This window comes from Nymphaea colorata, chromosome 11, assembly GCF_008831285.2.
Source record: "Nymphaea colorata isolate Beijing-Zhang1983 chromosome 11, ASM883128v2, whole genome shotgun sequence".
Lineage (NCBI taxonomy): Eukaryota > Viridiplantae > Streptophyta > Magnoliopsida > Nymphaeales > Nymphaeaceae > Nymphaea > Nymphaea colorata.
Genome location: NC_045148.1, coordinates 9,637,382 through 9,663,298, shown reverse-complemented (window position 1 = coordinate 9,663,298; position 25,917 = coordinate 9,637,382). Strand labels below are relative to the sequence as shown.

The 25,917-nt window shown below is 40.8% G+C and overlaps 3 protein-coding genes across 7 annotated transcripts; 1 reads left to right on the top strand and 2 right to left on the bottom strand.

The window, feature by feature from the left end:
* The first annotated feature begins 126 nt into the window (after positions 1–126).
* Positions 127–11,277, top strand: LOC116265009 (type 2 DNA topoisomerase 6 subunit B-like). Of its 5 annotated transcripts, none has more exons than XM_031645513.1 (12): positions 127–937; positions 2,926–6,852; positions 6,988–7,087; positions 7,331–7,405; positions 7,522–7,548; positions 7,765–8,036; positions 8,131–8,151; positions 8,976–9,169; positions 9,464–9,605; positions 9,946–10,142; positions 10,222–10,351; positions 10,662–11,277. In XM_031645513.1, the coding sequence occupies exons 2-12, from the start codon at positions 6,817–6,819 to the stop codon at positions 10,980–10,982; spliced, it is 1,515 nt and encodes a 504-aa protein (XP_031501373.1). In that variant the 5' UTR covers positions 127–937; positions 2,926–6,816; the 3' UTR covers positions 10,983–11,277. The 5 variants fall into 5 exon arrangements, with proteins under 5 accessions (XP_031501373.1, XP_031501374.1, XP_031501375.1 ...); XM_031645514.1 differs by having other exon boundaries at positions 2,916–6,852; XM_031645515.1 differs by having other exon boundaries at positions 127–1,012.
* Positions 11,278–16,603: 5,326 nt separating this feature from the next.
* LOC116264444 (galactinol synthase 1-like) lies at positions 16,604–18,740 on the bottom strand. Its single transcript, XM_031644666.2, has 4 exons — positions 18,266–18,740; positions 17,627–17,947; positions 17,133–17,267; positions 16,604–17,026 (listed from the first exon to the last, which is right to left on the bottom strand). Exons 1-4 carry the CDS (start codon positions 18,599–18,601, stop codon positions 16,805–16,807), a joined length of 1,014 nt encoding a protein of 337 aa, XP_031500526.1. The 5' UTR covers positions 18,602–18,740; the 3' UTR covers positions 16,604–16,804.
* A 2,317-nt stretch (positions 18,741–21,057) lies between these two features.
* Positions 21,058–25,075, bottom strand: LOC116264026 (iron-sulfur cluster assembly protein 1-like). The gene is made up of 3 exons (XM_031643928.2): positions 24,660–25,075; positions 23,768–23,822; positions 21,058–21,538 (listed from the first exon to the last, which is right to left on the bottom strand). The coding sequence occupies exons 1-3, from the start codon at positions 24,961–24,963 to the stop codon at positions 21,379–21,381; spliced, it is 519 nt and encodes a 172-aa protein (XP_031499788.1). The 5' UTR covers positions 24,964–25,075; the 3' UTR covers positions 21,058–21,378.
* Between the last annotated feature and the right edge of the window lie 842 nt (positions 25,076–25,917).

Here is a 25,917-nt window from a genome sequence, read left to right as displayed (position 1 = left end):
TTGAGCACCATCCATTTTCTCCCCTGTTTCTTTAAGAGGAAGCAGTTGTCACTGCGCATGGAAAGTTGCATTTAAGCGTAGCTTCGATTGGGCGCAGCGTTGTGTGGCCAGAATTTTTGCTCGACGCATCAGGGTTTGTTGCGTTGGTCTTTCGTTGTCGACGTAGTACGGGTGCCCATGAATTCAAGGAGCAAAGAGAAGACCTGTGGAATCCCAATCATTGATGCCATGGAGACGATACCCTGGCTTTTATGCTTCTTCTCCAATTTCCAACCATAAGACGAGATCTTTGTTAGTCTTAACGTAGACATCTATAATTCTTAGGATGAGAATATCTGATCGAATGTGTGCATAAGGTCGCTTTAAGGGGCATAGTGTAGCTGGTCGGGCTTGAATCATTTCAATTTCCATGAATGCTATGCTTCTGTATCATATACGTTAAACTCAACATCAAGTTCATGATATATGCATACCAAGCCTTGATGCAACCTTGGACCCTGAAGTTAGGAAGAGAAAGAGGTTTGGGATGATAGTCCCGTTCATAGAAAATGTATACATAAAGTTTTATTTATTAATCATCAAGTAGGTTATATGTTTTTCATATGCATTAATTACCAAAATGCCTTTGATAAGGAAAGCCAAGAACCACCCTTCTCGTGAGGACAGAAATGGAAAGGAAAAAACAACCTTTAAAAGGATGAAAATGCTTTCTTCTTATAGAATCATGAGGTGGTGGCTTATGAAGGGTCAAACAATGATGTGAGCAATCGACTTCGAACATCCACCATGTTTTGCACGAATTGTCTGTTAGAATTTCCAAATCGGTAAAAAAAAAATCATTTCTAAATGCATAATTGGTGATTTTTTCAGGTGAATAGGAAAGGCCTATCATCCAGCAAGGCGGATAAGTTTTCACTCAATCCCTTGTCTTCTTGAGGTACAAGGCTTGCTTTCAGTATCTTGAGATATTGCTCCTGCAATGCTTCAACTTAAACATTGGTGATCCAAAGAGGTTGATGCTTCTCATAGTCAAAATAAAAACTTTGGTGCCAAGCCATGAGACTTTTTATTTTTGTTTACTTACATGACAAAACTTGATCTTCATTAAGCAGGGTGTCCACTGATTACAGCAATATATTGATAATAGTTTATGAAACGTAACATTTTAATAAAGGTTTTCAATGATAAGCAACGGATTAGTATCCAGAGAGAACGCTAATTTCTACCAAGTAGCAGGGTGTGTCTTTTTTCATTATCTTCAAAAAACAAACCTTGAGAGAGTATTATTTGCATCACCAGCGCTTAGGATCATGCATGTGACTATATAGCTAAAACCCCATGCAATTTGTATAGTAGGAGGGAAATTAAGCTTGGGCAAATCATGCATATCTTTTTTCCTTTCGTTCCAAGAGAAAGATGAAGATGTGAGGAATGGTCATGACTTGGCTACACTAAAGAAAATTCTCTCTTTCTTTTTTTCGCTCACATATATACCTTAACTGGCGGCCTCCAATAATTTATAAAGTAATTACATACATACATACATATAAAGCTAAACACTTACTTTATAAAAACTACATACATACATACATACATACATACATACAAAGGTTAAGGTTAGAGGTTAAGGTTAGCATGTTCACGGTTGATAATATAATGACTTGAATCTTGACCAACAATAACGCATGCGCCTAGTCTGGCTGCACTTGACCCCTCTTGGCTTCGGTTCTCACACTAAAGAATCTAGGAACATGGGCGATTGTTGAACTTAAGTTTGATAATAGTCATAACAATTTGGCACAAAATTAACCATGTTTCCCTAGTTTGGTGGATTTGAAGGCCCTCTGGTTAGCTAGCTCATTAATTTCAATTCCTATTGAGAAAGCTAAAGGGAGAATTATTGATTGTAGGCCCCATGCATTTATAAAGTCTTCATCTTTTCTCAAGACGTACGATCAATAATAATCTATTTGTACGTTCTCTGTACTTTGACAGACAAACCCATAGTTACCGACAGCCTCTATGTCGGTGAGCAAGAGTATTTCATCCTACCACAACAAAATGCCGGCAACTTCTACCCTTCCCCCCAATCCCTCCAGAGTACTCTACCTGCTTTCGGTGCTTAAGGGTGACACCATGCTATACTTCATACCGCCCTGCTTTCGGTGCTTAAGGGTGACACCATGCTATACTTCATACCGCCCCTATGAATATGAACGTAATTAATGGTTTTGACATTTAGTGTACCAATTTTCAACATATTCACGACTACCCTACCTTTTGATTGACATATCATTCCCCATCTTGTGTACTAACTAGTAATTGCTGGCAAGACATTTTATCCTACGTAAGACCTACCCAAATTGGTCGTTTCTTTCGGTTCTTGTGGGCTTTGAACTAATTAATAACTCGAGACATCTAGTTGGCATTCATAAGTTTCCTTTCCAAAACGGATGCAATGCTTCTCATCATATAAGACCAACTTTTGGTATAAACTCAATTATCAAGAAGCTTAGTTTCAATCATATTTGGACAGACAGTAGCTTTAGGAAAAAATAGAAATTTTGGTAAATGGCACGACCACCTATATCCCCAAAATAGAACAATAAGTCACAGGACCAGTGAGGGGATTCTTCCGCAATTTTCAAAAAATTTTCTGGAGGAGCCCTCATTCACAAATTTCCATATTCAAAGGGACACTCTTATATATAAGAGAGAAACTATTTGAAAATAAAAATAAAGAAACATTGAGGGGCTGGTGTAGTATGTGGCTCCGCTCCCCCACTGCTTCAAGCCCTTTTGAATGGTAATTGTGATACAGAGACGATACAATACTGTTTTCATGATTTAAGCTTGTTTTCATGAATTTAACTAAGGGGATCATCTTACCAGGAAGGTCATCAAACTTGTTGTAGTTTCTTGCAGACATCCTTCGTTGTGAGTCGGTGCCCGCTATCTTCGCCGGCTTGGCAGGGAGTCAAATCCATGACAGCAAAAAAGATTAACTGACAAGACCTACGCACTGTCTCCAACCCATTTTGCATCCCTACAAACTCTTTTGTGTCTGCCATGAACTGAATTTCTGGCTGTTTGAGATATCAGATCTCAAAATTGGCATAGCATTTCGAGGGACAAAAGATTAGGCCGCAGTGTTTGCCTGGTCTGCCGTTAAAGGGCACACCAGCCACATTGATAGCAACAAGTGATCTAGCTTTGCGAATGGTAGCTCAGTTGCCAATGTTTCATGTGGTTGGAATTGAAAGTGAGAAAACTTGGGGTTGCTTATGCAACTTGCTCTTTCACCAAAGCCAAGAATCGGCTACAAATGATCTTGTGATCTACTAAAGTGGGAACTGGACATAGTGACTCTTGGGAACTACTTTAGCTACATTGCACTTCATGTGTGTGGGCACAGGGGCGGACTGAGCTATGTCGCCAGTAATGAGCTATGTCTCATTACTGGCGAGAGTTTGTCGCACTGCGCTGTCTGAAAGAATCGGCCCGTGATAGCTGGTATCAGAGCCCAGATTTTGCTCAATCTGGAGAAGCGATTGGAGAGGGACTTGCAGAACGTAGTAGAAGAGGACTTGAAGATCAAGATCGCAACAATGTTGTTAGAGGGAGATGTTGTGGCTTGGTGGAGATGCAAAATGTTAGACATTGAGAACGGGGACTGCACGATTCGTACCTTCGTCGACTTATGCAAACAGTTGAAGGGATACTTCATGCCCGTGAATGCTGAAAGACACGCCTATAGGTTGGTTGCAAACCTGAAACAGACTTGAAACAGACTGGTGCCTTGAGATATATCTGGGCCTATCAAAAGGTCATGTTGAATGTGTCTATGATGCCAGAAAATGACAAACTACACTGGTTCATCATAGGCTTCAATCTTGGGCCCAAGCCAACATAGAGAGATCGAATCCTGAGACCTTAGAGCAGGTCTATGTGGCAGCCGAGCACTTGGCCGACACCCAACGCAGAAACTACACAGATACCTTCAAGTCTACGAAGGAGTCTGACCACGGCGGTAAGAGGGAGGAATGTCGAGACAACATAAATGAATCATTATCCCAGAAGCCAGCCAACAGAAAACCCTTCTTTCGCAAGGACAACAATGGGCCATCAAGAGAAATGACTTGTTGGGTCTGCGGAGGAGAACACCCTACCGAACATGCCAATGTCGCGAGGGCCACCGAAGGCGGGACTGAAGAAGGGGAAGAATCGAGGATTGGTGCACTTCAGCTTCTCAACTCACTGAAACGTGAAAAGAAAGCCAAGGTGACGACGCTTCCAGGGAACTCATGTATATTGAGATTCTGGTGAATGGAACGCCTACAATGGCTATGATAGATACGGGTGCCACGCACAATTTTGTCTCAGTTGTGAAGGCGAGGATATTAGGCCTCACCCTTGAGAGGGGAGAGTTGCACATGAAAGCAGTCAACTCAGAGGCAAAACTCATCCATAGAGTGGCTCGTGATGTGGTTGTGAAGATTGAGAGTTGGTCAGAAAAGCCAACTTCTCCGTGGTCCCGATGGATGGTTACTAGATGATTCTCGGCATGGAGCTCCTTAGTGCAGCGAAGATGGTCCCGATGCCACATTTGTGTAGTGTCAGCATTATGGATGAGAAGTCTCCTTGCATGGTGCCAACGGTAACACTGAGAAAAGACAAGGGTAAGGTCGCGATGATATCTGCGCTTCAATTGAACAAAGGCCCGAAGCACGACAACGGGATGGACTTGGTGGCAACTAGGGAAGTGTCTAAAAACTCTCCTAGTTTGGTCCCAGAGGCGCTTACGCCTGTCTTAGAGGAATTCGCTTGGACAATGCCTGTGAAGCTCCCTAGATAGCGGCCACCTCGACATATAGTGGGCCATGCCCCTACAAAATTAAGGAAACTTGTAGATCAAAGACGAGGGTCGATGGAATTTCGAGGCGGCAACCAAGTCCTCGTGAAGCTTTACGCAGACTGGGCAGACATCTTTCGTGGGCGACACCGTGCACATATCAAAAAGTATGAAGGGCCATTTACTATGGTCCAGAGAATGGGAAAGCTAGCGTACAAGTTAGATCTCCCGCTAGACTTCAAGGCGCATCATGTGTTCCATGTCCGCAACCTTCAACCCTTCTATGCTGACGCTGAAGACCCGGAGAGAAGCTAGTCGCGGCGAGAACCAATCTTGCAACGAGCTGCTTCGACCCGGAGGACCATCGACCGACAGTTGGACCAGATCCTTCGGCACAACATAACTACCTTGGGGAACCGAAGCTGATACTTGGTCAGGTGAGTAGACGAAGACCAGCCAACTTGGGAGTATGTCTTTCGTTTGAAGCAAAGCCATAAAAGAAGTCAAGGTCTACCACGAAGCTGCTAGCGTCGAGGAAGGCGCTTGATTTGAAGGGTGGAGCATGTTCCCCTATGTCTAGAGTCTGTATAGTCTTTTGCTTTGCAATGTACTTTCTTTGCTTATGTGGAGTTTTGGTGTAAGCTCTAGTGTTCACCTGTACCGGCTCCCAAAATGGCCCTAAGTGTAATATGAGGATTCTTTGTTTTGGATGGTCGGCATGAGAATTCTGTAAGCGGCTTTGGTCATCCCTTGTAAGTAAAGTGTAAATGCTTACTTGTTTTTCCTCGTGATGTACTCATATGCTTAAGTGAATATATTGCGAGTTTTCTTTCCTCACTCTTGTGCATTTTGTGTCTTGCGTTTTTTAAAAGCGTTCAAGTGATTTGCGCCCACTTGAACGAGGCGAAGGCTTGCGGCTTACTAGCGAGGGTTTGCCGCGCCGCGCAGTCCGAAAGAGTCGGCCCGTGACACCTATGGTATTAATTAGTTTTGTATCTCGAAGTTCAAAGAAAGCACTTGCTCACCATGATTAGCAAAATATGACTACAAAAACATGCTATTTCAAATATTTATTTGTAAAATAGTATTATATACACTGATAACTCTACTATCGTTATTCCTTTTATACTTATTCCTTTTATACTTATTTAGAAAAACCTTTTAGTGTATTGTTAGATATGCATCGATGCCCACCCCTGAGATCTTTTATGTGAAATTTTGTACCTTAGTATAAGTAAATTATATATGTTGATTGATTTTTTTTTCTTAATATTTACTTAGGAGAAATTGCCCTGAGTATAAAACCCTCAAAGCTATACCCTTATATTTCTAAGTTTTTGGCGTGCTTTAAGGACTTCGCTGGATCAATGATATATCTTTTAATTCAAGTACCGTGTTTATCACCGTTTGAAACCTAAAAGAGTAGCACATTAAAACGTGATAATAATCACAAGATTCGAACTTCAGATAATACGGGCCACCTTGCCACCTGGTTGTGCTAGGCCCATTGAGACATATGTTAATGGACTTGCATTGGTTTCTTTATAAGCTCTATCTATGTCAAATATCTTTATACAGGCTCACTTGGGTACATATATTGGCTGATGGAATCTAGGGTAAGAACCGGATCCGAACGAAGAATTTTATACCAATAGGCGTCAAGCACGTAGAGGGGAGCCAAAACCTTAACCGAATTAACATATGAGGCTTTATCAGAATCAGTTTAGTTCCTTACCCAATTCCGCATATTAATGTACCCGACCCGAACTGAATTGGAGCCCGCCCATGTTCCCGCCAATGTTCCACGCTTGTTAGAGAAATTAGCGCTCGTGAGCTAACACCGATGAGCACCTAAATATCAAGGCCAATCACTGCAGTAAAGACTACTACTAAAACGTGACCAGGACTCGAGTTCCATTCCATGTCCTTCTGCTTTCTCCCCTCCCTCCCGGAATCCGTCCCTCATGGCGTCCTCTTCGACGCAAACTCTGTATCGATTCGTATGTTCTGTTCTAGCTTTCTTCAATCTTGTTCTCGCACGATTCTTGAGAGAATTAAACTCTATTGGTCATTTTCTCTGATTATTTTCACTAATTTTGCTGATTTGCATTGGATCTATTGTTCGATCTTCTCAGCTTATCAATTCAGCAATCCAACGGTGCCGATCCAGCAATCGGCTGTGCCGGGTTTCAATCGTCGTCAAGAGATGTCTTGATCTCGACCTAAGGATCTCAGGTGAACTTTTGTCGTCGTTTGCCTTTTTTTTGTATGTTTTCTGACTTTTTTCTCATGACATCGACATGAAGGTGTTGCTTATTCGTGTGCTTCTTGATTTTCGAATCCCATTTCAATTTTGCATGTGATCCTAACAAGTTGTTAATTATTTTGAGCCTTTTAGGATCCTGATATTTACTTTCCATTTCAAGATGGTCTGAACTGATGAAATATTTCTCTCTTCGCTGTTTTTTGGCAATTTAGTATCGGATACTGGAGATATGATCGACTTATCAGAGTTTCAAGTTTTGGGCAATCATGAATTCTGCGGTTTATGGGGTAAATTCTCTCGGAATATGGTGTACTGAAGTGGACCGTTTGAATTTGGGTACTAAATTCATATTACTTAATAATTGGCGTTCTCCACTTATTCTCTTTATATAATTGACCTACAGATGGAGTTCTGTCAATTGCTACAACGGGTAAGTTTCTTTACCTTTTTGTGGATAATGATGTTACGCATGAGATATTTGGAGAATTTGGTAGAACCCAGAACTTGAATTGCTTCATCCCTGGAAGACAAATTAGAATCTCTTTTAAGCTGTAAAACCGTGGTCGAAGCGGGAGGAAACTTGCAGTTCTTGGGAAGGATTCATGGTTTTAATTGATCATGTCTTCACTTGAATTGAACTTTATAGATGTACATGAAAAAGAGATCTATAATTACCGTGTGGATGCATTTCAAACTACCTCCGCAAGCAAATTTGTAAGATTGCCATCGACATTGAAAAAAAGTGTCGAATTCAGGCAAGTTTTGTGGTATTTCCCTCCATGTTGGTTCTTTGTAAATTTCGGAAACTGTGTTTTGGGCAATGAGTGGCTCTTCAACCTCAGTGGTACAGATGTATCTCTCACCACCAAGGACGACAAAGATATTTGTGTGGCATGGATGATGCAATTTTGCAGGAAGGTTTGGTTCTTTCTTAGATACAGAGACAAAGTTGCATCTTCATTAATTCTCTTGACCTGCTAGCTGAAATCTGTTCCTTTTCCTTTTTTGGCAGATGCTCATATTGAAGATCCCGGTAATTTCAAACTTCAACTTTGACATATATATCGGATGTGTTCGCATGCTTTCACCATTTCATTGGCGAAAATCCTTCGTGGTCTTCGTATGCTACCCCACCGTCCAAACATCGGTCGTCTGCAGTATGTTGAGAACATTGCAATGTTATGGAAAATTACTAAATAGGTGAAATACACAATATATCCATACTTATGGAATCCAACAACATCACTCATTTGTGCGATTTTTTTCTTTAAACGGTCCCTATTAATATTTTAAGAATGGAATTTCTTTTGATTGTGTTCTTTTTATACGTAATATTCAAGATTTAAAGCAAACCTGAAATATCCAGTTATTTAGCTTTTCTAAGGGAGGCAGAGAACAGTATAGGCCAGGTTATGCTGTGTAAATAATTGTCCGTTAGGAAAACGTGGCTGAATGTCTCACAGCATGTCCAGCCTTATAAGTATGCCAGACAGATGCGGGTTGTGGGTGTGGATGCTGATGCAGGTGCTGTATTTTCCGAAAAACATGGGTGCCAGGCCCAGAACGGCAAGAACACACACACACGCATATGAAATACAAAAAATGTCCGTGAACAACAAATGAAAAACTGACAAGCTATGTTTCCATGACTAATTCAATGAAGAAACAGAAACAGAAATTTATTGGTTGCCACCCCTGAGCGGCAACCGCATCTGAGAGGCGACCGTTGTGAAGAGTCTGTGACTTAAAAACCTTAATTTCCAATTATGCTGTTGTCAATTTAGTCAGATCTTCTGGTATATTTGCAAGAAGTGCTTTGCCTTTCAAGAACTTTCAATGCTCTTTTGCCCTTTTCAGAGCATCACGGTTGAATTGATTGTGGAACACATGGTTGGTTCCACCTCTAGCGATACTTTAGTATTAGCAAGTGAAGGTGTTACCTTACCGTTATCAACTTCCAATATTGAGCGGCTTTCCCTTGGCATGGAAGATTATGTTTTCAAGCACAGAAATTCTACTGATATGGGTTGCTGGAGATGCTATCCGAACAGGTAAGGTTCCCCCAGATTAATGACATCGTTGTTGCCAATGAATAGGCAGAATAAAATTCTTCCCTTGATCTAGTCAGCCAACTTTTAGGTGACCACAATCAGTTGAAATTTTCTGGAAGCAAGAGCTCCATCTTTTGGATTTGTATCCGTAGGGTTTTCTCTCTCTCTCTCTCTCTCTCGTAGTTTAGATCGCAAGCACCTTCTTTTTGTTAAACTATGCAAGCGCTTCTCAAATATAACGAATCACGATAACATCTTACTGCTTCTTGTATCTGCTATAACCTTTCTTGGTAGAGAAAATTTGAAGATTGGAACTGGTCTAGCATATGAGATGGAAAATCTGCCGAATGATAATCAGATGGTAGAGGCGGTAATCGTGGTTGCAACTGTGCCAGATTATTCAGAATCTGATTGCTCACTCGATTCCGTCGCAAAGGTCATCTTCGTACACTTTGACAGTGTGACTATGCTACTTAGTTTCTTTTCAGAAATTTTTAGTTGCTAGTTTGTCGCGCACACACACACAGAGACAGAGGGGACGTCAATACTCCGGATTCTTCCTGGGCATGTTAGTTTATCCTCGAAAATTTGTTTATGATATGCTACTCGTGGTAACCCAACATAGGTTTCTCATATAAAATACGATAAGACTGTAACTTTCAAGGTAAATGAGCATGACTACTCTGATACATATGTCAAAGGGGGCTGCATTCAATTAGAAAATATTAGCTGCGGTTGGTGTGTTTATAATATTCCAAATACGAAATGTCGTGCAGGTTTTATATTTCGAGAACTTTGTGCCATGCTCAATGCCTACAGCATTATTAGGTTCACTGGCAAGAATCAATTGGAAAGATTATGGCTTGGCTATCAAGTCCCATCTAGTGGATGACCATGGTGACGCGGTGATCGAGTGGGAGAACTTACAGCCATTTACAACTGTGGAGCTTGCGCTCCATTGTTACCATAAAAAGTATCATACAAGTTCATATTCTATGAAATTGTTTTCCCATTGTAAAAATCTGTATGCGCGTTCCTTAACATCTTACCAGAGTTAAGAAATTGGGGACACACAAGAAAAGACTCCCAGAAAGAAGTCTCGTCAAAAATGCAATGAAGCTTTCCCTTGATGATCTAAAGGCAAAATATCCAGGGTTGTTCCTCAGCCCCCACGCTGTCAAGGTTCTCTTTCCCCCTCTCGCAAAATCTCCCTCTTCCCACTCTCATTGCCAAACTGCTTCTTGTTTTAGTAAGAAACAGTTGTCCAAGAAACATTGCAGAGTATATTCTGCATGAGCTTAAAAGGGAAGCTCGTACAAGTTCTTGCTTGTCTTGGGCCTCCGGAGTAACAACGGAAATGGCATGGTTATTTGTTCAAATCAGGCGAAGTCAAGTCTCTTATGCCAAGCGCCGCATCAAAATCTACCTAGTACTTGCGCTCTACTAGTCAACAGTCTCGATGCATAAATCTTTAGTTGTCTTTCTTTTGCAGATAAAGAAGCATGTCCCTGAACTTTCAAGGACAATTGCAGGACTAATACTATCATCTAATGATGATCATTTCACCAAAGAATGTGCCGTGCTTCTTGGTATCCAGCCTTCAGATCTTGGTAAGGAAGGCAGAGTGGAGTCCTGTGTTAGGGAGAGGATCATGAGCATCATCGAAATGAACGACATCAATCCAAGGAAAAGAGGAAGAGAGGAAGCAAATCTCCTGTTCCATGAGGGCGGCGGTAACAGTGGAGATGATGAAGGTGAATGCCTCTATGAGAATGATTATGATGACGCCTCTCTGAGTCAATCAAGAACTTGAAACGATCCATGTGCACTCAAACCATGTTGCCGATTCTCAATAAGAAGGTAAGTGATGGGTTGCAGTTGGCTAGCCAAGCTTGCCATGGAATGGAAAAGGAGGTCACCTGTTTGGACATGACCTGGCATCCGCCGTAGAACATAATTGTAAATCTTGTAATTGACGCGTTTCTATCAAGTGGTAATTGTATAGTAATTGATCATTTTTTTTCTCTTAGTACTGGCGATATGAAGCAGAAGACTACGCTGCTTGAGAAACCTACCTGTTTCGGTGGCCTCATGCTTGATTGTACAAATTTTACGCAATTGCCTTTCGAAAAGTTATTTTGATCTTCATGTTCTGAAACTTAGAGATGTATCTCTGGTTCAGCTTAGTTGAATGTACATAAGATTCCGAAACATACGAGTGCCCAAAAAATTTAGGTCTCTGAATTTTCTACTCCCATGGATCCTGGTTAAGCATCCAAAAGTTTACTGGGACGCAGGATCGAACCATGACTATCATCCCTGCGTCGTAAGAACTTGAAGAAAAAGAAACTAAAAACTTGATTTTAGAATGTAATTGCACAAAAAAAATTATGCCGTTGGATGAAACCAGACCCATCTTTTCTCATCTTCCATCCAGCACATAAGAGCTATGGTGCACTCAGTAATTCCAGTTTATTTTTCTCGAGAACCATGTAGGAGGGGAGGAAAAAATTGGATAAAGGTTACACAATTAGATTTTTAATTCGATTATTGAGTTTTTTTTTTCTGTTTCTCAGAATTTTAATTGTCACCTACATGTTCCGAAAGCCCAAAAAACTAACCTTGAAAACAGAAGTGAAAAAGATCTTTTTAACAATGAAGAGTCAACTACTGGAAATTTCTGTAGTGTAGGTTGCTAGTTCATCTTATGTACATATTTAGAATATTTGACTCAGTGGAAACTTAGGGGGGGAGAGAGAGAGAGAGACTTCGATTGGGTGAGGTGGAAGTTGTAAATTGTAATGGCTGAAGGTTTCCTCCATGGCGTCCATGCTCAGAAATTGGACGAAAGATGGGGCACAATGATGAATGCTGGAGTCATCTTCTTCCTGGACAACCGAGGGGCCATCTCCTACACGTCACATCTCCGCAGTAACGCGTCCTTCGCCCTCAACCACGAACACAGCATCTTTCAGAAGTGTTGATGTGACGAATACCAACCATGTCCCAGTTTTCGGTTTCTTTCGTATTTGAACGCGTTGACCTCTTCATTTCTCAAGTATCGTTACGATCTTAGGAGCACCCTCCATGAATATCAACTCCCCTCTGTATTACTTTGTTCTTTTTGATGGGTGATTTTCCCCTCTATATCACCGAATAAGTTTTATATGTAATTCAAAGACAACAACCCATTGATCTAAGCCATCAAATCTACATCTGTTGGCTATTGCTGAAGAACAGAGCATGAGTGACACCATCTGTTCTGTTTGCATACTTTTTTCCAGAGGCTTCCCTAGTTGATCCTTCTTCCTAATGTTGCTAAGATCGGCTTTTGAATCAAATCCATCAGCAGAAAAAGAATCAAATATGAGCAGGAAATCCTTTGAGAATTGGGTCAGATTGAAATTTGTATTTTAACTAAAAATTTAAACAAAAAGGACGGAAAATGAAAACATGAAAGAAATATACGATACCTAACTACTAAGTCTTGGAAATCAATTATTGACGGTTGCGTCATCGTCGATGTAGAGGGAAGAAAAGCGGGGGCTGTTGGTTGGATGTGTGTGAACCTCGGGAACAAACTCATGAGGTCGTTGAATGGGAGGAAAATGGTGGGGCTTTCACTCCCCCTTCATTTTCACAGAGAAATGTATATGTCCATTTGAGAAGAAGGAGAAGCAAAGGAAGAACGGTTGTGAAGGAAGAGAGGAAAAAGAGAATTGCTTGCTGTTAGATGATTTTAAGCATGTATATCTTCTTCTTCTTCTTCGATGTTGTTGTCCTTTTTCTAGGTCGCGTTTCAAATTTGTCACGATTTGCCCTCCCTCGGTTTCTTAGATAAGGTTGCTGCCAAATGTTTGTGAAAATGTCTCAAATTCCTGAAGCTGTCTATCTTTTTTTAGGACAATTGTTTATTGGAATTCGAAATGTGGCTCAAGCTGTCTTTGACTGCCATAGCCCAAACCAGAACAAAGGGGTAGTCTGAAGCTCAAAGTCGGTCTACATACAAAATAAATGCGAAGAAAATGCATTTTTTTGCATTTTTTTATGTATACTTTTTATTTTCTCATTTTTTGCATTCAATTTTAGAATTTTTTTTGTAAATCATTTTTAAAACTTGCTTATGTTTTGGTGAGCTTTTCAACTATGTCATATTATACTTGAGGAAAATCTGGCTGTATGAAACCCATAAATGATGTTTGTGACAATGTTTATAACAGAAAATTGAACTACTGCATTGAATTTTAGGCCTCCAAAATCTACATATTCTTTTCGCAACATATTCGTAACATATATAAAGTTACTTCATACAAAACATTTACCTATTAAAACAGAATGAATAAGTGACAGAGAAGAAACACACATGCTTGCATGCGTGTGCGTTACACGTGCGTATGGGAGTTTAGAAGCTGTAGTATAAATGGCGTGATTTAATAGGTAGAAGTCTCCTATCACCGTAAAGGTATTCGAATCAACAAGATCACCAAGAAGAAATACAGTTTGCTTTTGTTAAATATGAGTAGATTACTCACTAGATATGAGAAGTACCTAAGTATGAATATTACTTGGCGATTCTTCGGTTGCTTTTGGTGCAGTCAATTACCTAATTGAAAGACACAGAATGATGATACTTAGGTATCATGTATCATTTTGTCATAACATGGGGTCCTATTACAATAGAAAGGAGGTCTTAAACCATTCCCAAAGGAGTTGGCGCCATAGGAGCAGAGTCAAAAAAATTTTATAAGAAAAGCCGAATCAAAGTTTTTCTAAATTTTGACAAAGGGCTAAAATGTCATATTTTCTAAAATTTACATGTAATCTTTTTTTAAAAAAAAATTGAGGTGGGGTCAGGGCCCAAGCCCACCCTTGGCTTCGCCCCTGGTTGGCCCAACAAGGCTAAGGTGATAAACAACAGTTTCAAACTTTAGTAGCGTCAAACCTTTGTGTTGTAAAAGGAAAAAGAATATGCAAGTTTAAACATAACATGGTGTCACCGTGAAGCTCCAAGAGGATCAAGGAAGGAAAGGAAGAGGCTTCGGTCTTCACTCAAATGGTGGGATTAACCTGCCACTCATCCAAAAACAATAGTTTTGATCTGGACAAGAGGGCTATATATCTAACTTCTGTATAGAAAATGAGAAAAGGCTTTTTTTATATGTTAGGTTGGGGCATAAGATTGATGATTGTTTCACTAATGTGGGTTTTCATTGGTTCAATATATTATTATTTTTTTAACACACAAAAAAGAAAAAGAGAGAGAGAGAGAGAGAGAGAGAGAGAGAGAGAGTCTCTAATTAATTTGAAAGCGTTTATAAATCAACATCTGTGGGAGACTATTTTGTCATGTACATTATATTCAATTGATTATTACTTTCTTCCCACGTTTTTCATGTTTGATGTTTCTTTTGATATAAGCAAATGGACAGAGAGACCATCTTCCTTTCCATTTAGGAAAGTGAAATGCACGTTATCTTGTTTGCTCATTAATGTGGACGCATTACCAAGACCCTTTAGAGGATCTGTACTAGTGGGCCGGCTGCCCGGCCTTGGCCCCGAAAAGATCTTCTGGATATTATGAAATATGACATCTTGTCTTTAGTTATATCTTACTTTATTAATATCTTCAACTTCCAAACAGCTGAGTGATGAGTATTCAATTTCGAGATAATCAAAATGGTTGGAGTTACAGTTCAGTAACTATATAGAGGCTCATGAATGCGTCATGCATTATCTACTAGCATATCGGTTGAGAAGGGAGCCAATAAGTGATTAATTTTCACTGTGAAGTCATATAATGTTAATTCCTTTATTTTGCAGAGAGAAGACACCGATATGTAAGTTAGAAACACAACATAGATACCACTTTAAAACAACCAAAACAACCTTAGAATTTAGGAGATGAAAAAAAAAAAAACGAAAAGATTCAGTCTGCACTCAAAGCTGTAGGAATTCTATGAAGCTTCCTATGCATCTGCCTTTTCATGCTATAACTAGATCCTCTTTATAGCATGTTCGAAGATATCGCTGTAAAATATCAATAAGCTTCAGTTTTAAAGTAGATTAATCTTAAGAGTGAAAAAGATAAATTCTAATTCCCGTATTCCATGAACGGAACGGTGTGCGATCCATTCCCCTGGCTGCACAATCACTAATTTGAATTAAAACGGAGGTGCAAATTGTGTGTTTCAGTAACAAGTAAGAACACAGCCGAAGAATGAAGAAACACCTGCAGATGCAACAGAGCCGGGACAAAAATGAAAAAGAAAGAAATGAAAAGGATGACGAAAACAATATGCCGGTGTGAAAGCAAACATGAGCAAATCCAGAAAGCGGGTGAGGGGATGCACCCCAACCACCTCTCAAAAGTGGGTCACCTGGGCCAACGAATGCAAACAGTTAAACCATCGAGAGATAACGTTTAGCCCACTTAACATTGCACCTCCGGCCCACCCACTTTATGTAAAGGCACCCACACCACACACACACACAGAGTAACATTACACCTCCGGCCCACCCACTTTATGTAGAGGCACACACACACACACACAGAAGATTAAGAACCACAGGGAGCTTGCTTAAGTACACAACACCACGCACACACACACACACGCACACAGAAGCTTAAGAACCACAGCAGCTTGCTTAAGTACACAACACGACACACACATTGACGCTTAAGAGTCCCCACAGGAGCCCGAGGGGCCCACTTTTAAGAGCTTAAGAGGCCCACAGGAGTCCGAGAGCCCACTTTTAAGAGTAAGAGTGAGCTCACTTTCAAGAGTACTGAGCTCACTTTCAAGAGTAAGAGTGAGCTCACTTTCAAGAGTACGGTGCATGCCTGTGCACAACATAGCATGTCATGCACACGGTCATGAGCTTCAAAGGGCCACTTTTAAAAGTAAGTACGTGACATAACATGACATGCAGAGGACCATGTGACACAATTAGTGACATGCAGAAGGGCCTGCGCTCGCTTACAGTCACAGTGCAACCATGGCATGCAATTGTAAGCAACCCTTCCGTTTGCGTCCCCTCCCTCCTGCTCCTGTTTTCCTTGTTTCTGTATCTTTCCTTTTTCCTTTTTCCAAATTTGTTCTTGATGAACCTCTTTTTTTTTTTTTTTTCTTTTAACTAAACCTTCATTTCCTCCCCTCTCATCTTGAAGGGGAATCTCCAGAAAAGCGAATGATCGACCACGTTCCTTAAGTTGTGAAATAAATACTTCATGTTTGCTTTTCTAGATGGGTCGCGCGAGCTGCTCATTTTTCAGTTTTAAACAATTAATTCATCAATTATTTGTGGCTGTCGACAAAAATTTACATCTCTAGTTTCGTTGTCTCGCGAGGTTGTTCTCTGTGTGTGTGTGTGTGTGTGTGTGTGTGTGTGTGTGTGTGAGAGAGAGAGAGAGAGAGAGAGAGAGAGAGAGAGAGATAGTGAACATAAAAAAATTATATACCAGAAGAACAAGGTCTTACAATATGGGAATCCGACTCCCCGAAAACCCAACAGTTATCGCCGACAACGAAAACAGAGAAAGAAAAGAAGCGAGGCGTGGATGCGTGGTTGTGAAGAACAAATGTACATGTTGGCTGTTGCCCACATATCATTGACCCCACGACGGAGGAGGATCGATCAAGCAGCTGAAGGTGCAGGGATGAAGTTGAAAGCAGGCTCTGGCATGTCGGCCATGAGAGCAGAAGGCCTCGGCAAGCTCTCTATCTCTGGAACTGGAACCCCGCTCTTGAAGTCTAGAGATTCATCGTTGTAGATATCCCACCATTTATTCACTAGCATCTTGATGTCTTCCCTGTCCATATTGGCTTCTTTGCCCGTATACCTCCAAGGCTTTGATCCCTGTGATCAGAAACATAAAGCGCAAAAACAGAAAAATCAGTACCAGTATTATTCTAGTGTGAATGATAAAGAAAAGCGAAAACACATAACGAGGGCGGGTACTTACAGCAGCACAATAATGAACCACCTTGACTTTCTCAAGGACGACATTCTCCGGATGGCGCCAAAGCATGGCTAGAACCAAATTGTAATCAAGAGGAATAGGCTTGTATACGTGTTGGAAGAACATGTTCAAGAAATCCTGTACACTCATCAATTAAAACACAGATAAGTATGCATTTTCTCGTTTTGATGAGAGATTTAGAAGACAAAGCTCTCCTGCTAATAGTCAGGGAAAACCGAAATATATTTAAAAAAAACGTGACAAGATGTCACCACAGCAAAAAAATTGCAGATAACCATTTTGTTGATATTAAACTAAGATTTCTATAGTAAAAAGGTTCAAATTCATGAGTTTTGATTGGCTTAGGGTTCTCGCTATAAGAGAAAACGTACAAAAGTGGTACGATCTTTGATTTATGTTTTCAAAAATCCTAAAGGTGGGTAGGCAATTAACTACTAGCAGCTACGAAGTAGTAGTTGTGACAGAGAGAGGAGTACCTGCTCGGCAAAGGGGGTGGGCGGGGTGACTTGGAGGGTCTGGAGGAGGTTGTCGAAGGTGAGCCTGCTAGGCTCAAAGACAAACATGCCGGCGTTGAAGTAGAGAGCCGGCGGTGCGCCCATCTCGGCCGGCCACTTCACCCGGTCAGGGCACTGCTGGCAGTAGCCGATGGAGTACTGGGGCGAGTGGCTCCACGTCTTCTCGCAGAAGCAGTCCATCACCGCATAGAAGAACCCGTCCGGCAGATCAAACAGGTGGTCTATGTTCTCGAACACTTGTATGTCCGCGTCCAGGTACACCATCTTGCTGTACTCCTCAAACTGCACCATTTGGTAACAGGACATTAATTACATCACGAAAGTTCATCCGCAGTGATCTCGTCATCTCTTCCTTTTCATTTATGGCCAAAATATTATACATACGTATAGATTTTTTCTTCTCCTTTTCTCTTATAAAATCGAACTCTCAATTCTTTCGATTGAACTTATCAAGAAGTAGAACCAAGAAACCAGTTTCTTCGGGAATACTCCGACAAGAGTACAACAAAAACATTATGATGAAGATTCAAGTGTCATAATCGTAAGCGTTGCTTTGCTTTATAATGAAGACATGAAAAAGTAGTTGACAATTCAACTTACCTCCCAAATACGGAGCTTGGAGTAGTTGATCACGTAGTAAGCCATGGCGAACTGGACCTGGTTTTCCGGGGGGTAGATGGGCTCGATCTCCCGAACAATACAGCCCTGCGACACGAGAAGCTTCCGGTGGTCGTCCGGCACGTCGGGCAATACGGCTACCACCAATGGGTACGCGCTCTTCACCTTGCGCAACCCCTTCGCCAGCCCGACGACCCCCTTCACGTAATCACCGTTGCCGGCGAGGAACGTCACGTACGCTCGCTTCGAGTAGCCAGCGTTGAGCGTGGCGACCTTAGCGGCGGCGCCAAAGACGTCGAGGGGAACTCCTGGAGCCATGGATACTGTTCACCGATCGCCGGTGACCGAGCGAGGGATTCTAGGACCGGAAAAACTGGAACTCAGAAGGATTGGTTGGTCGTAGAAAGAAGACTTCCGAGGAAGCAGAAGAAGCTCTTCTAGACTCTTCGACTGAACTTCCCGTCTTGAGGTGCGATGGGGTGGTTGCTCATCGCCCTTATATAGGCATCAAATGACACATAAATGCATCCCAAATGACGGAAAATTCATCCTCTTGAATTTTCGGTGACGGTTGCCCTTTTTCTCGTTTTTATTTATTTCCAAAATGAAAGCTATTTTTTCAGGTGATCGCCAAATTTAAGCCGTCCATCTTTCTAATGGGTGAGCGTATCAACGGCCGTGATGAAGGGAGGGGAAAAGCGACGCTGGAAAGGTCGAGGACGCTGGAAAGGCCTGAGGCGTCAAAACGGGCCGTCAGATCTCGACGTGGAGAGAGGAGGAAGGTTCTCGAATGACGTGGCGTCCCACGTGTCCACAGTAGCTTCCAGCGTGTGAGGATGAAGATCCGTAAGAGGGAGCTGGCAATAGAGATCTCGAGATTTCGACACGTGTCACCCACTGGCACTTCATGATGGGGCCGAATCGGCCGATTCGTTTTATTATCCGTCCCGTGATACACTCTTTTTCCTTCATTTTCTAAAAGAAAATCCATTATTTTTTGTTTTTCTTTATTTTTTTGTTCTTTCAAATTTAAAAAATGATTTATTTTGAGAAATGACGACCGATTCGGTGAATCTTAGCGTTGGCCGATTCAATTCAGGAGACGATTTAAACTAGTGCCTCACATCGTTTCACGTGGCAGGCGATGGGAAGCGCTGATTTGGTAAAAGATTCCCCCTGTTTGAAACATGTTTCTCGAATATACCCTACGGAGTAAATGACTAAAATATCCTTACCATTTTAAAGAATGCTTCTAATGCGAATTGCATCTTGTTGAACAAAAATGCCAAAAACAGGTTAAGTGAAAGAAAATTTATTATGGTAAGTTTAAGATATTCTCAAAGTGAAAATATTGCGATGGTATCCAGATAGGGGTGAAGTTAAAAATTTGTTTCCATGAATTAATAAATATATGAAAACTCACTCAGTTTTGGTTTCAAAGAGTGGTGGACCATCAGACAGTGATCCAGAGTTGCTCCAGATAACTAGATTATGAAGACTCTACTTAACTTCGCCCCTTCATCCAAATATTTTCGAAATCAATCGTAATCATGGGGATCTTCCGACTCATAAGGCTCAACTGAAGTCCTTACAGCCGTTTCAGGGAGAAGGGCAATATAGGCATTTATGTAAATAGTGGGTTGTGGTCATATTACGGAAGAAGGACAGAACTGTAATTGCCTACTTCTGGGGACTTAATGCAGATCCCATTGATGCTTTTATTTTATATTTTTTCAAAGTGTGGAAAAAGGAAAAAGAAAAGCGAAAAAGATTCGGGCTTCTAGGACCTTCTTGCAACTTGGCACCACCTTCTAATAGCAACGAATGGCTGCGATTGCAGGAAATAAGAAAGAAACTCGGCAGATGGATCTCGGCCCTACACGTGGCAGATTCACGGCCATGCCAGACGAGTCGGTCCATCAGACCGAGAAGAAGTTGCTGGAAGCGCGAGGCGTCTCTGGAAGAGGACGGCACATGGAACGGTGGCAAGCACCACGACGGCATCCGGCAATGACGAGCACGCTGTGGGCCGTGGCTCGTGCGATCTGTTCTATGTTCCCGTGAAGAGCTTTATTTCACGGTTTACCAAGGAGAGATTTGATCTTCAAGCATGTTTGAACACGTTAAAAACGAATTTTCGTCCGAGATAAACTGGAATTTGGAAGATTACAGAGAACCAGGACGATGGACAATGAATGTTGTAGAAAATGATATCAGCGCCATTTCGGTTTGCTTGTCGAGTTCCATAGTTTCTTACTTTTTCTAAAAGGGATGACACAAGAATCAAGAGGTAGACTACAGGTTAGCAGCCAGCTCCCCTCCGTCTACGCCGACCCTTTTGCGTCTCGCATATAGAGAGATATTCTTGCTTCAGTTTCTCCTTTCAGCACATTTAGTTCTTTACAATGATGGCAGCATAGACAAGAATAGTAAATGAAACAAATGTCAGAACTAGTATATCGATGTTCAACTGAAATTTATGCGGATTTTGCTTAAAAGGCATAAAGGTTACAACAGACTAACCTTCCCAACAATTGAGCCAATCAAATTCATAAAGGTCACAATAAAGCAGAAAATTTTCCGTGATTTTGAGCATACGCCCGGGTATAGAATTTTCCCTACATGTTTTCCGGGATGTCGTTGTATTTTCTGTGAACAACATAGCCCGCTCGATTGTTGATGAGCAGCCGCTTCTTAAGATTAAAAGCAAACTAAACTGTTGATCAGGCAATTTCATGGATACGTGAGCTCTCAATAGTAAAGTAACCAGTGCATGCACCAGCAAAAGGAAACAAATGGATTAAATATAGACAATGAGAGATTGCCGCAGTCGTAGATGGTTAAGGTTCAATTGAAACGTTAGCATGCTAGCGAACTATATTGGCTTCAATATAGAACAAGCAAATTTATGGAGCACCTTACATGCCTACTCATGATAAGTAACAAACTCAAGCCATAGCTCTCATTGATGCAAAACTTGCAAGTACATGATACACCTCCAAAAGCAGCTCGTGGAGTCAACTAGACCACCATCTGCTTCGCTATGTAAGATGATGACCATTCTCCAACAGCTGCGGTTTTAGTTACAGGGGTTCCTACACGTTAGCAGCTTTCTCCATCTGTTGCTCCTCTGCCCCCTGTCCCAATTTCGCCCGTTTTGCCTCGTAGTCTTTGACGGCTGCTTTTATTGCATCTTCTGCAAGCATACTGCAATGTAGCTTCACAGGTGGAAGAGACAAATGCTTTGCGATTTCGCTGCAAATGACAATAAACGAGGTAGATGAGCAAGAAAGTCTACGTATCTCCCACAAAAACCAACATTCAAGCAGACTCAACTACTTTTCGTTTGTACTGAGAGAAGTTATCCGCTTATTTAGAAACCTAGCTCCAATTTGACATGCCCATCAGATATTTCAAATTCAGCACAAGCTTAATCATCCAATGCAACGATTAGTTTCACATATTAAAGAAAGCAATTTTAGGCTCCAGTGCGTGCAACTCTTGCATACTTGATTATACCAGCAAAAAAGGAGCAGAAGCAAATTCCAGATGCTAGTATATATTTCTACATGCATTCAACAAATAAACAAAGTCCTAGAAGGGCACAGCACCAAACCAGGAGCTCCAATCCCGAAATAAATTTCATTATAAGAACACAAAATATCATGGTTTCCTCTCTTCTTTCAAATGTTGTTCATACCTAACAATCTGAGAAAAATTCCAGTGGGAACTTTCCTTCTTCCCAGGAAGCAAGTTTTTTGTTATATCTTGACACAGTTGTACGAGCTTTGACCATCTCAAACTACTATTCATGTAATATCCATGTTGGTTTTGCCATGCATATATCGAATTGGTTCCAAAAGCAATTACTGGATGAGCAGAACCAAATTAGTGTATCACAACAATGGGTACGAAGCCAGAAATTTCGGTGAGGGCGACATAAGGCTGCACCATTGCCCTAGTGTTCAAGCCACAGCTAGGGATTCTGAAATATAAAGATGGAGTCAATCAAATTATCCCCAAACCGTATCCATAAAACAACAATATCTACTACTGATCGGTAAATTATTTGCACAATCAACCATAAAGGATGTCACATGAAAGCTCAGAACAGTATAAGCAAAAGAATCTTCCCTTCTATACGAAAAAGGAATTCTCAGAAAATATAATAATCTTTACTGATTCTCTTTCTAATAAACACCAGAGAACAAGCTAAAAAGTAACATTCTAAGGGTGCACACAGGCAAGGTACCAGCATCTCAATAGAAGAAGCAACTTCCTCTGGCATAAGTTTTAGTAGTCATGATCCGAAATAACGAGAAGTCTGTCCATTTTGTTGAACCTTTTACCTTTCAGTAATTCTAAATAATAGATTGCTCCAATTGCATTTACTTTTTCTACCTAAGATTTTTTATGCATTCTCAAAAGAAGAAAGAAGAGGGTTAACCTAACTTTAAGCTAGTCCTGTTACCACATTGAACTGGCTTAAAAAATCAAAGCACCCATTAAGAGATTCTTGAAAATCAGTTAGTTCTCAGGGATAATATGCCTGTTGCTTCTCAATTCAATTCGGTAAGGTATACTTCCCTGTTAGTTATTACTTTCTAAAACCATGGAGTAAACAGTTAAAGCATCCATAAAGGGATTCTTGAAAATCAGTCAGTTCTCAGGGACAAATGATAATATGCCACTTTTGCTTCACAATTCAATTAGGTAAAGTATACTTGTTAGTTATTACTATAGAAAACCATGGAGTATGCGTGTATGGGGTTATACATATATATATATATATATATATATATATAGATGATGATCTTGTAATTTGGTATTCAAAAGAATGATGAAATTAAAAACATTAAATGCTGATGTAATGACAAAAGGTTCAAAGCCTAATAAATTAATAATCCAAAACACTCAAGTTCCAGGCCCCACGTCACAGATATAAAATTATCCACAAGACAACAGTAACGTACCTGATTTTTACATCTAAAACTACTGGTGGTCGCAATCTAGATGTGCTTATTTTTAAGTTCTTGTCATCAAAAAGCATGATGTGCAGCACAGTGTTCATTGACATGAAATCCTATTTTATATCTCCGCGCTTTGAATGAATTAGGAAGCATGGGAATTTTCATATTAACTGAAACCATGTTTTGCAAAGCTCATAATATAAGAGATATTGCTTATCAAATTAAACATAAAAAAACAAACATTTATTCTGATAAACAATGCAACCGACAAATGGAGAAGAGAAGCTTGGAACCAGTAATTGTTTCTGGTTTTTCCTCCCATCAAGGGAGATCCCTACTCGTCCACATGGTGGACAACATACAAGAATACATGCATGTATCTGTGATTGTCTGCTGCTCATATTCGTTCAGATAGAACAATAAATATATTTACTATAGAAGCCGAGTCACCTCTTCAGTTAACAATATTTCTATCACCCAAAAGTGCATCCAAATTTACAGAAGGGACACTTACGTATTCTTGATCGCCAAAGCTTCCTCCATTTGTTTGCCTTTTACCCATTCAGTAGCTGGAATTATTGGAAACGTAAAAAAGTCAGTCTAGGAGCCATTTGGAAATCGCTTACCCTTTCCCTTTTCTTGAATGGAAGCATTAATCAATTTGACCTGATCGTAAGGCATGACGGTATAAAACCAAAACGATGTAGGCCAAGAAGTCAACGTATAATGCACCAACGTGCCTACTCGATGCAAAAATAGAAAAGAAATCCGTCGTCAACCAATAAACCCAATTCAACCGATTGAATAAAGCATTAGGCAGCGTATCTCTCCTAAGACAAGGCACTTCATATTCCAGTCGCAAAATTTAATAACAAAAGCACTATAGCTACGCCATCAATTAGAAGAAAGTAAATAAAAAATAAGCAGCTAGGAATCCCATCACAGATATGTCACAGGAATCTGAAAGTCAAGGTTTAGGTTCTGAATTTCACCAAAAAAAAAAAAGAACCCATTCTGAAACCTAATATCTGCAATTGTCACCCTTCAGAGAGAGAATGAAATAAGATAAAAAAGGCAAAGCGGAAAGAAGAAAAAGAAAGCTAAGAACCTCTTCAATTTCTAGTATAAAGATCGAGAAAATCCAGAAAGGAATTATCTGCACATAAATTCAAAGAAGCCTAGTAATTGGAAAAGAAAGGTGAGGGAATCATAAAATTCTAAGCCATGGTTGATATCAGGCAATAACAAGTAAAAAGAGAAGGGGCCAAAATAAGTCCCAATTGAAACAGAGGGAAATGCGAAAGGCAAAATTAACAGATGAAAAAGCAAAATTAATCAATCCCAAAATCGGAAAGGCAAATGCGAAGATTAACAGAGGGAAAACAAGGACAGAAGAGCAGCCGTACCGAGCGAGGACGAGGCGATGGCAGAGCCGCACCCAAACGTCTTGAAGCAGGCATCAACAATCCTGCCGGACTGCTCATCGACCCTGATCTGAAGCTTCATGACATCGCCGCAGGCGGGGGCGCCCACGAGGCCGGTGCCGACTGCCGGGTCGCTCTTGTCGAACGAGCCAACGTTCCGCGGGTTGTTGTAGTGGTCGACCACCCTCTCGTGGTACGACCTCACCCCGACGGCCCACCGGAAGGAGGAAGAACCCCCTCGGCCGCCGACTAGCCCTAGAGCCCTCCGCGCTCCGAAGCCCAACATCTCGTCTCTCTCTGTGTGAGGGACGGAATTCGAGAAAGAGGACCAGAATCGCCAGAAACTCGGAGATCAGAGGGTATTTATAAGGGAGCGAGGGGAGAAGGAAGGAGACGAGGCGATACGTGAGACCGCAGACATTTTCATTTTTGCTTACAGAATCATCCATTCATCGCCCGACACGTAGCCGACATGCTTTCATGAAAATAGTGGGCAAAATAACGTTAAAAACACATCAAACACCATTTAACGTTAAAAAAAGTTTGTTAAAAACTGGTTCTGACATAATAAAATCAGTTTTTGGCAGACAGTTGTTTTGCTCGATTGTCAAAATCGATGTGCATCGTTTAGGTATGCATCTCAGGCTCAACTACTACAAACTAATTAAATAACAACTAATGCAGTGTAAAATAATCTATTAAAATGATTGTTGTACACAAACAAGGCTGAATTTAAATTATTCTATTGCTAAAACAATTTATTGAAACGTTTGTTGCACATAAACAAGTCTGAAATTTCAATTATATTCTGAATAAATTAGCTTGAGATTTACTCTACGAGTTTGAAGTTCAATTTACGATACCTTTGGTCTTGAAACATGTGGTTCATTTAATGCTTGGCTGGAAAATAGCATTGTTATTTTGGCTTACAGTAACCATGATTTTGCTTTCAACCAATCTTACAAATGCTTGGTTTATTAAGATGAATCGTTGAATCACCTAGTTCAAGATTTCAATTTTGCTAATACTGGTTTTCGAACATGAAGCTCAAGTCCAATGGCTCGTACATTTCCCTGCACCAGTACAGGCTCGATATAGCTATTCTACAATAGTTCTTCTTCTGCAGTAGAGAAGAAGATTGGATTTATGCCTTGCAGCTATGTGGATCAGACAGATTTATCACTTCTTGAGGACCTGGATTCGTCTAACCACAACCACTTCTTCCAAATCCAAGCGAAGT